General features: G+C 51.1%; 2 protein-coding genes across 5 annotated transcripts in view; both read right to left on the bottom strand.

The window, feature by feature from the left end:
- Window positions 1-283: 283 nt before the first annotated feature.
- Window positions 284-9,177, bottom strand: CABP5 (calcium binding protein 5). Its single transcript, XM_037005911.2, has 6 exons — window positions 8,124-9,177; window positions 6,621-6,651; window positions 5,975-6,118; window positions 5,006-5,115; window positions 2,800-2,947; window positions 284-804 (listed from the first exon to the last, which is right to left on the bottom strand). The coding sequence occupies exons 1-6, from the start codon at window positions 8,334-8,336 to the stop codon at window positions 779-781; spliced, it is 672 nt and encodes a 223-aa protein (XP_036861806.1). The 5' UTR covers window positions 8,337-9,177; the 3' UTR covers window positions 284-778.
- A 2,062-nt stretch (window positions 9,178-11,239) lies between these two features.
- Window positions 11,240-15,678, bottom strand: part of LIG1 (DNA ligase 1) — a 39,074-nt gene continuing 34,635 nt past the window's right edge. For all 4 annotated transcript variants that reach the window (XM_017642360.3, XM_017642362.3, XM_037005910.2 and 1 more), the window contains 5 exons: window positions 15,084-15,236; window positions 13,528-13,581; window positions 12,802-12,945; window positions 11,626-11,718; window positions 11,240-11,538 (listed from right to left, as the gene is read on the bottom strand). In XM_017642360.3, coding sequence (XP_017497849.2) covers window positions 11,455-11,538; window positions 11,626-11,718; window positions 12,802-12,945; window positions 13,528-13,581; window positions 15,084-15,236 — 528 coding nt within the window. In that variant the 3' untranslated portion in view covers window positions 11,240-11,454. The remainder of the gene's footprint in view (window positions 11,539-11,625; window positions 11,719-12,801; window positions 12,946-13,527; window positions 13,582-15,083; window positions 15,237-15,678) is intronic.

Here is a 15,678-nt window from a genome sequence, read left to right as displayed (position 1 = left end):
GGGCGAATAGACAGACAGACACAGAAGTGGGGGGGCTTCTGGGAAAGGCATCCCAATCACCCGGCTGAGCTGAGGATTTGGAGGACCTCACCCTCTCTTTGCATAATGACCTTTTGTGGAGGGATTAATTCCCTGGGGATCAGCTTGCCCTAAACCTTGATAATCCAGATTTGTGGTTTAATTCAGTGGCTGAGTATCTCACATAGCAAGAAGGGCGTGGGAGGCCAGAGGGGAATAAAAAGACTCTATTTCCAGGAAATCAAGAAAACCCGGGTAAGCTGACTCTCATGCCTCTTTAATTAACCATTTCCAAGCCCTGTCTTAGCAAGACCCTTGTTTCTGGCTCGTGATCAACAAGCTCTCCCTTAATGAGAGAAACGGAAGGGATCTGAGGCAGGAAGGGAGGAAGCTAGGCTGTGTGCTGAATTTTTGGACAGTTTGGTGAGTGAAGGGAAGGTAGTGGGGCAGCTTGGCAGGTCATGGGGCTTGAGGATTACATGGAGTCAAAAGACGTCCTTAACTGGTGGTATTTTGGGAGTGGCAGTGGGACCCCCACACCCCTCACGTTCCCACGCAGACTCCCTTTCTTTTTCTAATTCTAGAGCCGCACCCCCTCCTCCAATCCAGGCAAGGTGCTGCGCTCGGTCTGACCTCAGTCCATCTGCCCCCCAGATGCCCACCTTCCCACTCTCCTTGAAGGGCCCCGGAGTTTGGGTCCTTCCCACGCATGCGCTCCGTGGTGACTGAGTGCCGAATGACTGGGGCTTCCGGGACCTCCTCAGCGAGACATCATCTTCACAAACTCTGCAAAGAGAGATCTTGGTGAGGCGCCTACTTGAGCAGTTGACAATACTTTTCTGGGCCCTTCCTTTGTGTCGGGAGCCTCGGACAGCCTTTGGGAAGGGCCGTGACCCGTCTACGCTGCAGTTTGCATCTCCAGACTGGGAACCACAGGATTGCCACTTACCCTCTGTGGTTTTTAAGATGGTTAAACAATATAATGCTTATTAGACACATTAAGTTAAATAAATAAATAATCGTGAGTATCTTATTTCATCTTTCAATCAACCCTAGAGGGGTAAATAGCATTTTACAGATAAGCAAGTTGAGGCCAGTGAGGTGGACCAGCACGCCTGGGGGCCTGTGGATGGTGCATCGGCCATGGAGGGGACACCGGCCTGCCTCCTGGGTCTGATGCCAGATGGACTTACTGGCCCTGCCCAGGGCTCAGGGGGCAATCCATCCTTCCCTTGCTTGTCGCTGCCCCAAGGATCTGTCTCCTCAAAGATCCGTCTCCTACCTATTTCAGATCCTCGCTGACACCCACCGTGCACCTGAGCCTGGCTGGACCCAGCAGGCATCCAGCCCACAGTTAGGGAGTTACAGCCATGCAACAAACGTCTGCTAAGTGTCGGTATTGGGCATCACTGAGCAGGGATGGTTCCGAGAAGGTCTCCAACTGCCTTCCAGGAAATGACAGCGTGGGAGGCAACTCCATAGCTAAGGTCTACAGTGCTCACTTCCTTTGGAGAGGAAGCGACAAGCCTCTGTAGAGCCTCCCAGCTGGAAGTAAAACACCCAGCTAGGGATGCAGGGAAGCTCGCTAGCAGAGGCCGCACTGGGGGACGGAGATTTGAAGAGGTGCTGGCTGCACGGCAAAGGTGTGCTACGTGGAAGGGGCCTGAGGAAGGAGGGAACAGAAGTTGGAGAACATGGGGCAGGCACCACGCCTGCACCAGGGAATCAAAATTCAGAGAGTGGTTGTGGAAGATGAGGTGGGGTTGAATCACTTGAGTATCAGACTGAGAATTTGGGGGGTTTTATACAGGCAGCAGTTAGAGGCTGAGATTTTTGAACCAGAGTGCGTCGCCATTAGAACCTGACGAGCCCTTATATGCCTCCCATAAAAAAGATGTGCGCTCCCATCCACACAGGACTCCAATCTGTCTCCTTTATCCAGTTGTTCAATGCACATACATGTGTTGGGCTCTGTGCTAGACACTGAAGATGGAGTGATGACAGACTGAGTCGGTGGCCTCAGAGGGGAGCAGGTAACAATCTATCATAAGCGATCATGACGTCACGGGTCAGTGTCACCGCAGAGGCGTGCGTAGGGGTTAGGGGATCACAGAAGGGGGCGCTGAGCCTGCTGAGAGCGTGGGGGTTCCTTCTAGGAGCATCACTCAGAGTTAGCCAGCGGAAAGGGGAAAGGGTGGTCCAGACAGGACAACTGACGTGCGGGATGACAGACTGGGGGCGCTGAGGGTGTGACTTCTTGCAGTTTTCTCCAAAATTTTGGGAGAAAGAAATGTCATCGCTCCCCTGACTTTCCAGGTGTGCAAACTGGCACTTCAGGCAAGTAAGAGACAGGAGAGGGCCACGTGATTCCTAAAAAACGATCCTGAATTTGAACCCCGTGAATCTGACCTGCGTCCCACCTACCGACTAGTCCCCTCTTCTTCTGATGGGACATTTTGTTCCCAGGACAAAGGCGCCGGTGAACAGGAAGGGGTGGGGGTGGCGGACGGGAGCCCCGCCTGAGTGTGGGAAGGGATGGGCCACTGGACCAGGTGTTCCAAGGAGCATCAGGTGCAGACACAAGGCGGGTTGTGAGTCATGAGTGCTTGGAAGCGACGTGGGCAGAAAGGGCTGGAACAAACACTTCCAAAAACCTACCGCCCTGCCTCCCCCACACTTCAGACCTGATCTGGGAGAAGAGTGGGGGGGAATGCTGACTCGGAAGGCCCCCCAGGGGAGTGGGAGGTGGATCCTGCAGTGGCTGCGCCCACACAAGGTCACCTTCAAAGTCCACGGTGCCGTCTCCGTTGACATCGGCTTCCTGAACCACCTCGGAGATCTCCCGGGCGGTGAGCTGCTCTCCCAGGAGTCTCTGCATGGCCTGCTGCAGCTCTACCAGGGTGATCTCCCCATCCCCGTTGGTGTCAAACTGAATGGGAGCAGAAGGGGCTCAGGTCAGCAGTGCCGCAGTGACAGTAGCAGCGTTTACGGATCACTTGCTGTGAGTCAAGAATTCAGCTAAGAGCGTTTGCACTGATCCACTGGAATGTCAGCTCCTTGAAGGCAGCTGACTCTGGCTGTGTGGTTCACTGCTCCGCGCGTGGTCACCAAAACAGCATCTTCCACACAGTAGCACTGGGTAAATGTTGAACTAACGAACCACCTCCGAACCTCTGCACTGTACACTCTTAGGCAATCTATCAGGACGTCGCCTAGGTTCTATCTCCAAAATATATCCTTTGCTGGCCACGGTGATGCCTAACCTGGCTGAAGCCACAATCACCTCCCGCCTGGACTGTCACGGCAGCCGCCTGCTTGGTCTGCTGACTTCCTCTCCCCTCATGATCCTCTACCGTCTGTTGTCCAGTTTAGGGCCTCACACTCATGCTCGTTTCAAATATAAATCAGATCTTGTCACTCCCCTGCTGAAGATCCTCCTAAGCGGCTTCCTATTTCACTCCAGGGCAGCGCTGCGGGACACACAGACTCCTTCGCGAAGGGGCCCTGCCTCCGGCAACTTCGGCCTTGTTGATTTCCTGCTCCCCTCTCTCCAGCTCAAGCCTCTCCAAACTGCCCGGCTTCTCGCTCATCCTCAGGTATCCCTTCCTGCCTCGCAGCATCTGGACCTGCTGCCTCCCCAACCTGGACTATGACTCCATCAGAGCAGAACCATCTGGTAGAAAGACGGCACAAGCATCGGCAATTGTAAAATTTTAATTTTCAAGTAATTTTTAAATTTCTAGCAGCCACATTAAAAAAAAGTTTAAGGGACAAGTGCAACTAACTTTTAATAATTGGTTTTTCTTAACCCACTGTATCCCAAATACACGATTTCAGCATGTAATCAATTTAAAAATCATTAATGAGCTACGTTACATTCTTTTGTGCACACAGGCTTTCATAAGACTCAGTGCACTACCTACTAAGTACTTTTAACATACTCATCATGTAAGCACTCTTAAGCTAAGGATATTAAGTCTTAATCCAGGGTGCATTTCACACTTATGGCACTTCTCAGTTCAGACACTAAATGTTCTCAGCAATAATCTGTATTTCGATTTCATAAGAAGTTTAGTTGAAAAGAGTCAAATATCCAAGTTTTTCCAAACAATTGTTTTCCAACAGTTGAATTGAGGATTCATATTTACATTTAAATGAACTGAATTTATATTGAATTGAATATAAGTGGAAATGAAGTAATTAACTGCAAAGAATCAAAATCAGATAAAATTAAAAATTCAGTGCCTCAGTCACACTCACTGTATTTCAAAGGCTCAGTGGCTACAAGTAGCCAATAGCTACCACTGTGGACAGAACATTTCCATGACCATAGGAAGTTCTATTGGACGGTCAGCTCACGATCTTTATATGAAGCTGGGAGAGGAAATCACACAGCTAGTAGGAGGTGATCTCTCTGGGATTTGGACCCCTGTTTGCCTGGCCCCAGAGTCTTTCCTTCAAACACTACTATTTTTTATTTTTGCCCCAGGGAGTTAAGAGCTCTCTGAGAAAAGCACCAGGGGAATGTAAGTGAATTTCAGCAAGTCCCTGACGCTTCCCTGGTCTCATTTCTTAAGCATCTCTACAAGTGGGTTAAACCAGAGATTATTTCTTTGAGTTTCCTTCTAGGATCTCAAATTCTTGGATGCCTTCTTCCTATATAGGCATGAACATTAGAGGTCCTAACATGAATCTGGAGACTGCAGGATCTTGGATAAGATTTGCAATTTCCATGAGCCTGTTTCCTCATATGCATGGTTGACATCAATTGCTTATTCCTATTGTATCTGTGAGGACTAAACAGATAAAATATGTAGAGGACCTTGTCCATTGCAAGTGAGTGGAATATGTTATTTTCCAACCCCAAATATCCCACCACAGTTAGAAAAAAATTGGTTTAGGTAGGCTCTATACGTGGTGGAAGATGAGTCGTAGGCCTCTGGGGTCTCCTTCAACTACCTCCAACATTTTGAAACTCTTAACTCACTTCCTTGAAGGCATCTCTCATCTCCTGGACACCAATCATCCCAGCCGTTTCTGCAAGCAATTTGGGGGTCATCAGCTCCACAAAGTCTTCAAAGTCTACACGGCCACCCACTGAGAACAGAAGAGGCAGGTCCAGTGAGATTCCATATCCCTATCCCTCCATTACCTCACTTTACCTTTCAGCCTGTTCAAGAACTAAATCCTGTTCCAATCTCTTTGCCTTCTAAGAGCTTTCTCTCTCAGCCAACCCAAGCCCTCTAGACCCTCTCATCTGAATGGGGTGGGCAGTGCGTGGTAGGGTGGAGATAGCTAACTGTCTGAGTAACCTTGAACAGATCTCTTTCTTGCTTCAGATCTATGTTCCCTGGTCTACAGATCTGTAGAAGGGACAGTATGAATTAAAATGAGCACCAGATCTCTCCCAGATATGAATCCTGTCTTGTCCTTGAATTGTTTGCTCAGTAACATGCCCAGAAGCAAACCCAATGGCAATTTTGTCCCAGCTTCCATCTCAAAATCAGCTCTGGTCTCCACCTAAAAATCCACCCTTTTTGCAACACCCTCTTCACCAACATTAGCTCAAACTCCAAATCAAATACAGTTGTAATCTTACAACCTATGTTTAATAATCACTGACTGGAGGCTAAGCCTTTGCCTGCATTAGCACCTTTACCCCTTCCTTCTCACAGTCTCACAAAGTAAGGAGTGATATCATCTCCACTTGGCAGATGGGAAAACTTGAGACTCAAGAGTAGGGGTTAACTCCATTTTTCAACATGGCCAAAATTAGTAAATAATAGAACAGGGACTTGAAGCCAGATGTACTAAGTACAGTCTGAACTGTTTCCCTCCAGACCTCCAGTCCCTCCTACCCTCTTCCCTATCTCCAGTTCTACTCTCTGCCTCCATATCCTTCCCACCTCCACCCTTAGGCCTCCCCTAACCCATCATTCCCTGCCCCAAGCCTCACAGTTCATGCGGATTTGCTGGCCCAGTTCAGTCAGTTCCATCTCCGTGGGCATGTAACCCATTGTCCTCATGAGATTCCCCAAATCCTTACAAGAGATGAACCCATCTCTGTCTTTGTCGAACTCAAGAAATGCTTCCCGAAGCTCTGAAAGTTAAGAGAGAACTCTGGGGGAATTTGAAACAGTCAATGGGGAAGAGGGGCATTTTTTGAAACCATTAATGAGGCATCAACTATAGGTTCTTCAAAGGAGAATACAGGTTTAAACATTTCAAAAAGGAGCAAAGTTTGGACTGCGTTAGCAAGAGAAATGATTCCTGAGACCACTATGTGATAAGCACTGGTTTTTCAGATTTTGGGGTAAAGTTATGGGAAACCTCAAAACCACCAAAAGAAGAACCAACAATTTTTGATGCGTCTTAAAATTCATGTTGTCACTCTGGGGTCTCTGAGACATTTGGGGATGGGTATGCCTTCTAAATACTTTGGGAGGTGCCTACAGTGCCATGAGAAAGAGTTCCACAAAATCACTGTTGAGTGGCGAGAGGGATATAAAATATTCATGGGAAGGGTTTTACCCTGAAATGCACAAAGGAACAGCGGGATAGTGGGTGGGCGGAGGGTGGGGGCATCTGGAGGAGAGTGTTACCTTCAATCTCATCTTGTCCCAGTGGTCGCTCCTAGAGAGGAATGCAGGCAGGGGAGAGGCGGTTTGCAGGGGGGATTAGGGAGCCAGCATCCGCCTTTCCAAACAGGCCCCCTTATCCTCCCAAGCTACTCCTCCCCCTTTCCTGCTTCCCCTCCCACCCCTGCTCCTCGGGACCCCTCATTTTCCTCCTCCCATCTCCTGACTCCTCTTCCACGGCTCTCAGCTTCCTGCCCTCTTCCTCTCTCCTTTCCTCTCTCCCTCTGTCTTTCCCAAATAGACATCCATCCCAGAGGCCACGGAATCCGGTCCTTTGTGCTCCAGATGAAGAAGGTGAGGCTTCGCACCCCGGCTAACACACTCAGAGCGCTGACTCAGTGCCCGGCTGCCCCGATGGTTTCATTTAAACCTCAGAACCACTCTATGAGGTAGAGCCTAATATTCTCATCCCATTTAAGAGGAAGCAGAAGGACAGAGAGGTTAAGAACCTGTCTAAGGTCACACAGCTCCTAAGTGGCAGATCCCAAGGTTGGGAGATATTAACTCTCTCCCTCGGGGTCATGCAGGAAGTCCTGTGCAGTGTGCCCTGGATTTGAATGCCTGGCTCCTGACGTCCAGGTCACAATTCCATCCACTACACCCAGTAATTCTTTTTCCACCATCCCCACCCTTTCTCCCCCATCCCCACCCTTTCTCCCAAGGGTTGGAATCCCCTTGCGTGGGACTAGTGTTCATCCAGGTGGGACGATCACTGCCAGCACAACCAATTCCTAAAACCTTTAAGAATTCCCAATCACTGATCACACTACCCACTCCTGACATACCTGAGGGTCAGGCTTGGATACTGAGGAAATTCCACCAACCTCTTATATCTTTCACCCCCTCATCTCCTTTTTTCCTTGGAACCTTTCCTCACTTCTCTTATGACCTTTTCCCCCATAAATGCTCTATGATCTTAAAGCCTAGCAATTAAAAGCATCCCCACTGCAATCAAACAGGCCTGGCCCTGCCACTTTCTAATTGCATAAGCTTAAAGCAAGGGACTTCATGACTCAGAGCCTCAGTTTCCTCATCTGTGAAATGGGAATCAAAGTACTACAACCTTACTGATTGGTTCTGAGGACTAAATGATAGGAGGAACGCAAAGCCCTAGGCACAGGGCTGGGCACACAGCAGTGACTCGCGAAGTGGCAGCTGTTATCGCCAGCCTTGTCGTCACTGGGGGCGCCCACAGAAAAGAATGACAATCACCAATGATGAAATCACCCCAGGTCCCCATTTATTTTTATTTCTCCTCTATCACCCTTTTGCTTCTGACTTCCGATTTCACACCCACCCATCTCACTGGCCACGTCCCCAGAAGGCGCCCTGGGATTCTCTACTTTCTCAGGTCACGCTGCCCCCCATCTTCCCTCTTGTCCCACTACGCCCATCCCGCCCCCTTTCCCCTGCCTCCCAGCTCCGTTTGCCCTGCCCACCAGCCTTCCCTGTAATCCTCCGCCTCACCCGCTGTTTCTCAGCGATGCCTTTTCTCAAGAAGATGCAGGCGGGGCCCATGGGAAACTGCATGGAGGGGGCGGGGCAGGGGTCACGGGTCACCGTCTCAGGTAGGCTCCCTCTCCTTCCCGGGTCCCTTGGAGGATCGGCCTCCTCCTCTCCTCTTAGCACTCTTCCGCCAACTCTTCCTGCCTCTCTTGGCCTCTCCCTCGGTCCCTGCATCTTACAGCTGTGACAGCTGGGTCGGAAATGCCTGCTCAGGTTGGGGAGGGATCAGAGCTGTTCCTGCCTCCCCATCTGGCTTGAGTGAGATGGATGGGGAGCCAGTCTCAGGCTCTGACCTTTTATCCCCAGAATGGAATTGGAAAGATAGTTTCAAAAATGAGGATTAGAGCAGAGGGCATGCATTCACGTGATGCTCCACAAGCATGCAGGGTGCTCACTCTAAGCCTGGCCTCTGCTGACCTTGGGACGCGTGAAGATAGGGAGGACACGGCTTCTGGCCTCAAGAGCTCCTGAGGAAGTCAGGAACGCGTGCCAGCGAGCAGCACGCAAGGACTGAATGACAACCTGACCTCAGGAAGCAGGCGTGCCGGGTGATTAGAAGGCTGGTATCTGCTCTTCCTCTGCTCATCCTTTCCTTCCTTTCTTCCTAATTCAGGGGGAAAGCACGGTGGGATGTCGTGGCATGAGCAGAGGGAGGATTTCTTCCTGCAGGAACCACGCTGCCTGGGGTGGAGTTTGCACTGAACATGTCTACTCCCTGGGGGGCAGCACAGGGTGGGGCGCTGCAGCCAGATTGGGGCAATAGAGGTGTCCCACGAGGGGGGGATGGCAATGGAGGAGGGAGATTGGTTACACACAAGGCTTGTATGAAAGATAACGGTAAGCAGGTTTCCCACTGTTGGACTGGACTGGAATTGAGGTCACCGGTACTTGCGGATTCCAGCATACAGAGGGATATGAACATAAATGTCACTGTAGGGGCATCGGTACATATACTACGTCCTCTAGCTAAGAGGACACAGAAGGAGTGACAGCCTCATGTTAATGAACACCTCTAGCATCCAGATCTTGACTTCTAAGAACCATTCTCCACTCAAAGTAACCAAGACACTAGGAGAAATGGCTGATTCCATGTCTGGAGCAGGACAAGTATGAGACTAAATTATCTTGTGCCATAAAGCAAGAACATGCTCAGAGTTACGGGGACATGTCACAAGAACACAGAGGTCAGCTTGAAGAATCTTCATTGGCCATATTAGGGGCAACATGAAAATCAAAATAAATAATAATAAACTGTATAGGAAACCAGGAGCTCATACAGATGTAAATGAAAAGATAGGTGGAAATTTTGGTAGCATTTATTTATATTGCTTAAAGTACCTCTACAAAATACTAACTCCAAAGAAGTGTCACTTTATAGTGGGGGACACATGGCAGACACCACCTTAATCAAACTATCAAAATAAACACCAAATAAATAAATAAATGAATGAATGAATGAATGAATAAACACCAGTAATGTGACAAATCAAAATGATGCATTTGGGTTTGTCTGGAACCGTGAATTATTGCTCCTGCCAACCTCCACTGCCCTCCTGCCCACTCGGCCCAGAGCCCAAGGTCGCCTCTCCTGGATGGCTTCCATCAAGTTTTAGAAGAGGCGGCCTTCACCAGGGGGAAGGTGGTCTCTCTGCTCCTCCATCTCCAGGCTCACTTCTTCGGTGCCCGCCTACTCCTGCCAAAAGCATGGCTTCTCACTCCCAGACCTTACAGTCACCTGCCTGCCTGCAGGGTAAGGTTCCACCTCCTCTCGGGGGCACACAGGCTACAGGCACTGCAGTTAGTGGCTGCAAGGGCAGGGCCCCATGCAGACTGCCCGGTCCAACACTGGCCTTCCGTGTCCTAGGTAGTGGACCAGGGAAAGTAACTTCCGTCCCATGCCTGTGTCCTCATCTGTTAAATGGGGATAATAAAAACACTTACCTGGTGGGGCTGCTCCGAGGGTCACTGATGACCGAGGACATCCCTCCCTGCCCAGGAGGAAGACTGTGTCCTTGGCCTGGCTTTCCTCAGGAAGACCAGGTTCTACGCCTAAAAGAACACAGGGGCCATGGGCCAGACAGGTACAGGGATTCCCAGACATACAATATTTACCTAATCAAATACTGCTTTGCTTCAAACGTTTTATTTGAACTTAAAAAATATGGATGCACATTAATTCCCCAGTCTTTCAAAGTAGATCTTGGGAAACAAAAACCATTTTCACAGTGGTGTAATCACACTGGGATTTGGTTAGTTATTCCCCCACCCCCATGACAAGAAGCCAAGTTAGGCGGCTGTTGCCCTTGGTTCACCAGTTGGCAGCTGTCAGGGCTCTCTGCTCTGTGACTCTCCTGGCTTATTCTTCATGATCACAATGTGGCACCCCCAGCTCCAACCATCATATCCAGAGTCAACACAGAAAGAAAATAAGGGCTGCCACAACCAGGTCTCCTTTTTGATCATGCAAAATAGCACCAACTATACAGTCAGGACATTGTGCCGGGAGCTGGGGATATGAGGATGAAAAAACAGAACTGTGCCAAGGGTTCTGAGGCCAGGCCCGGTCACCCGTTTGTGGGTGGCAGAGCTGGGTCTCATACAAGTCACTGCGTGTCTCCCGAGGAGGTGGGGCCCATGTCTGGAAGGTGTGGGGCCTAGAGGTAGACTGCTGAGTCTGCCCTGGCGGTGGGACCCCGGCTGCGGCCCTGGATAAGCCACTTCCCTCGCAGTGCTTTTCTGTCCCCAGCAGTAAGCCTGGGGTCTCAACAGTGCCCGCCCAGGAGGACTGCTGGGCGCTGTACGTGTTTACATACAGACGTTAGACTGCCACTGTCCAATTCAAGAGCCACTAGCCAAATGTGGCTATTTAAATGAAAATTCATTAAAATAAAATATTCCAGTCCTCATCAGCACCGGCCACATTTCAAGTGTTTGGCAGCTGCACGTGGCTGGAGACTGCAGTAAGTCAGTGTGGATGTAGAACACTTCTATTGTGCAGCCAGTTCTATGGGAAGGCGCTAGCTTACACGACCTAAGGATGAGCTATTAGATCTGCAACCCCAGAGCCCAGCACAGACCTCAGAACAAGAATAGGTGTTCAATAATTATTTATTGAAGAAAAAGACCAAATAAATCCCAAAGCCCAGCCTGAACCGTGCCCCCTGCCACACACACCCGACTCTCAAAACCCACATAGATTGCAACACCAGACGTTCTGAACAGCGGAAGTGATGTCCCCAGGTCCCCTCCACCTTGGCACCCGCCTGCGCCCCGCCCCTGGGAGGGCAGGGGCCTAGTAGAAATCTTCCAGGTCAGAGTCTAAGTCTGAGTCCTGCTGGTTCTGAATCTGACTTTGCCTCCTGTACAGACAAGCCACCTGAGGAGAGAGGTGGAGGTGGTTGGCTCAGAGGCCCCAGGGCCAGAGTCTACGATGGGGCACCCGCCCCTCTTCCGAGGTCCTCACCTGGGCACTGGTGGTGGCCTCCTCCAGCCTCTTGTCTTCCCGGACGCGCACAAACCGCGGGAAGCGAAGGGAGATGCCCTTCTCATCGTCGACCTGGGGAGGCACGGGCCGTGATGGAAGGCCTTCCGAGGCCCAGCCCACGGCAACCCCCTAGTCCAAAGTCTGGTCCGGCCCCCTGCACCTCTGCCTGTTTCCTGATCCACACCACGGGGCTAAGAAAGGATTGTAAGGGTTCAATGAGGTCATCAGGAGCCAAGGATGTCCCTGGTACGTGACAGAAACGCCAGCTGCTATTTATGCTGCTCCTATTACGAGGGCCGAGAGGCAGAACAGCCCAGGGTCAGGGTGTGGATGCCAGAAGCAGAGCACAGGGTCAAGTCCCAGCTCCCCGTCTCAGGAGGAGTGTGACCCTGGGCCAGTTACCTAAGCCCCCTGGGGCTCACTTTGCCATCTGTAAAATGGGGGTGTCAGTGTTGGGGGGATGAGTGTATGCAAGCTATGTGCTCATCACAAAATGCCCACTTCCCATGCTTGCTAAACGCTGTTCCCACCACTTGGCACCAGGGACTCTGAGTTTCTAAGTGTGACATGAGTAAGAAATTTCAAAAAAGAAGTTAGATAAAAAATACAAGTTCTGCCTTAAAGTGGAAGTCCGCTTCTAATCAGAAAAGCATGTGCTAGAGTTGGAAGGATCAGAAGAAATGGCAAAGGAAGCACAATTTGAAGACTTCTGGTCTGCTGCCCAGTCCTGGTCGTGGGTGGTATCTTCCCTGGGACGTGTTACCTGGTGCTGAGGACCGAACCACCAGCAAGAGAAATTAGCCAAGAAATTTTAAAACTTGGTAGCATGGAGATTAATTACAGTTGAGAGAAATGCCAGAGTTGATGTAAATGCCCAGCAGCAAGAGTCCTAAAGGTCTACTTAAAAGAACTGTTTGCAAAAATTATCTGAGATGCATGTGGGATTATATGAAAGGAAAAAGTATCAGTTTTCTTTCTACTCCTGTGAAATTTATTTTTTTAAAAAAAAGACTTTGACCCTATTATCTGACACTCAAATGAAATGGAAGCTCAAGTTTTCCTGATCACCCAGGAAGCACAGACTGGGCTCCAAGACCCCCTCCACACCCTCCCACCTGGACCCCCTTAGGCCTCACCCAGGTCCTCGGTACTCACCAGGCCCCGGGCAGCGGGGTAGATTGGGGAGAGGGAGAGGTCGGCACACTTCACCTCCCACACGGCACTGGGGTCCAGCCAGTGGTCAGGGGCCACCACACCTTCGGCCCGGACATAGGGGCGTGGGGTGGGCAGCACCAGGGCCTGCAGCCAGTGGTGGGATAAGGAAGAGAGGGTCTCACATCTCAAGTCGAGGCCAAGAGTTGGGGGCTTGGGGAGTGAGGAAAATGGGGAGAGGAGACAGACACATAGACACCCCTTAAAGTAAAAAGTTGGGGGTGGCGGGTGAGGGGAAGTGGGAAAAGGAAAGAAATGAAAGGCAGAGACAACAGGCAGGGAGAGAGAACCAAAGAATGACACAGAGACAGAGACAGGACTGGAAACACCAACACACAGGAAATACAGTCACACCCCTGGCGCCTGTGACTACGACGGCCAACTGCCCACCGCTCGGGGCTCCACTAGCCCTGCAAGGATAATGCAGGGGACCTGGCACCACCACCCTGCCCTGTGCCTTGCCCCTGCTCCCTGTGCCCTCACAGCTGAGGAGATGAGGCTCGTGGATTGGCGTCACCAGCTTGTGGCCAGAAGAACTGGGACTTGAACCTTGATGTGCTGGGCTCCAAAGCCGACTCTACTGCCCGCGGACCCCATTGCATCCTGAGGCACAAGACGGTGGAGACCGAGAGGCTCCCCGGGACAGAGCGGGGAAGGCCGCAAGCTCACCTGGAGGCTCTGGTGATGCTCCTCCAGCTGCTCGTCGCTGAAGCCAGTCCCAAGCTGTGGGCAGGGTGCGGAGGTGAGAGGTGCGGCCAGGCCGTCCCTCCCCTGCCACTGAGGATCCGGTCTGTGCACACTGGAGGCCCCCCGCCAGCTGCAGCCTAAGCAGTACCCATGGAAGCCGCAGAGGAAGGGCTGGGGCGCTGAGGGTCTGCCAACCCTCCACAGAGCCAGACGGGGAACAGCTCCCCCTGCCGTACTCCCAACGGCCCCCCACGATCCCCTGCTCCCCCAACTTCCCTCTCCGAGGCCCAGGAAGTCGCTCCCTCGGGCTCCCCCATAAGCCCACCTCCCCGGAACTGGCTGTCACCTCCAATCTTAACATTGTCAAGAGTTCTTTCACCTACCAGACAGGCAAGGCTCCAAGAGCACTCACCGCCAGCGAGCAGAGCAAGATGGACACCTTCAAACTACTGACAGAAAATTTCAACTGGAAAGCCCTTGTGTCCTGAGAACCTTAAAGAGCCTCTCATCTGTCCCAGCAATGGCTCTTCAGACAACCAATCTAAATAAATAACGTCACATGGTGACAGCTGGGGCCCAGAGATACTTGTGAATTGTGACATCATTCTACCACCAACTGTGTGGGTTAACGTATGTGCAGTGCTGACTTACGCGTAAGACCAACGCTGGCAACACCACCCGCACATGGAGCTGGTGCAGGAAAATGAGACACGTCTACCTGAACTCTTACGCAAGCATTCAAGTCATGTTTATAAAAGTCCCAAATGGCAAGTGAAAACGCTCTAACATTTCCTCTCACTATACTACTTAAACACATCGGACAGCATTTAAAATAACAGTATTTTACAGGGCAAAAAAAATATAGGGCAAAAAGCAGAAAATTACTCACAGAGGAGGACTGTACCTTTGTAAAAATATAAATAAAGCATTTCCTCAAATGTTACCAGTGGATCAACTATATGTGCAGCTTTAAACAAAAACAAAAACCACTACATTTCTCAAGATCCTGTGCAGATGGGGGTGGGCCATGGAGCAAAGTTCTGACCAATGCAACTTAGGCAGAAGGTGCTCACTGGCTGAGACTCTCAGGTGTCATGCCCCTCGGCCCATGAGCTTTCCTCCATGAGCTTGGAGCATGCATGGCAAAGATAGCTGGATCTCCTGCAGCCACACTGTGAAGATGAGGCCAGAAGCACATGACAAGAATTACTATAGGGAAAGAGAGAAGCCTGGGTCCCTAATGACACCAGAGAGCTGTCTGCTGCCCTCCAGACTTCTCAGTGCATGAGAGAAAAATGTATCCTCTTGCTTAAGTCACTATTATCTGCAGCTAAAATTAATTCCAAACTGAAACTGCTTCCTTCATCTTTCTATACGACTCCACTTTTCTATATGAAGCAAAAGTTACAGGATCAAAAAGTAAATACGAACTATAATCCCTCACAGGGAAGATGCAAAAGCCTCCGGGCCCAGGCCCTCCGCGGGCTGCGCCGGGTATCCCTCCCTCTCGCCTCTGCAGTCAGCCCAGCTCCCGGCACCTTGCATATGGCCTGCAGCTCCTCACTCTCCTCATCGTAGGAGGCCAGCAGGAAGCCCCCGTAGCGGCCGGCCCGCTTCCCCCGGCCCAGGTAGGCGCCGATGACCACGAGGTCCAGGGTGTCACCCACACCGTCGAGATAGTCCTTCTTCAGCTGGGAGGAGGAGAGGCAGGTGAGGGGCCGCCGGTGCGGGCCTCATTAACGGAGGCTAATCGGGGGGCAGAGCAGGGACTCGGGTGAGTCTGAGAACACCCACAAAGAATTCTGAGGACAGCCAGGCAGGGAGACTAGACTCAGGATGGGCCTCTAGGCATAAAAAGCAAATGGAAAGAGGCGACTGCAATGGGAAGGGCAGGAGGGATTGGAGGATGGGCCAGACAGGGTCACCCTGGATTCCCCCTTCCCCTGGCATGGAGAGCTACTCCCCGCACTCCCTCACAGAGCATTCATCCAGAAACATTAACCAAGGGTCCAAGTGCCAGCCAGCTCGGCCTTGGGGACACAACAGTGGCAATCTCCTGAGACAGGAAAGGTTTGGGCTGTCACAGCTGCTTACCGTCTGGGGCAGACAGACCACGGACACATACCCAGGGAA

Source organism: Manis javanica, chromosome 17 (genome assembly GCF_040802235.1).
Source record: "Manis javanica isolate MJ-LG chromosome 17, MJ_LKY, whole genome shotgun sequence".
NCBI classification, from domain to species: domain Eukaryota; kingdom Metazoa; phylum Chordata; class Mammalia; order Pholidota; family Manidae; genus Manis; species Manis javanica.
Note: the sequence above shows the minus strand (reverse complement) of the source record. Positions and strands in the feature narration are given on the sequence as shown.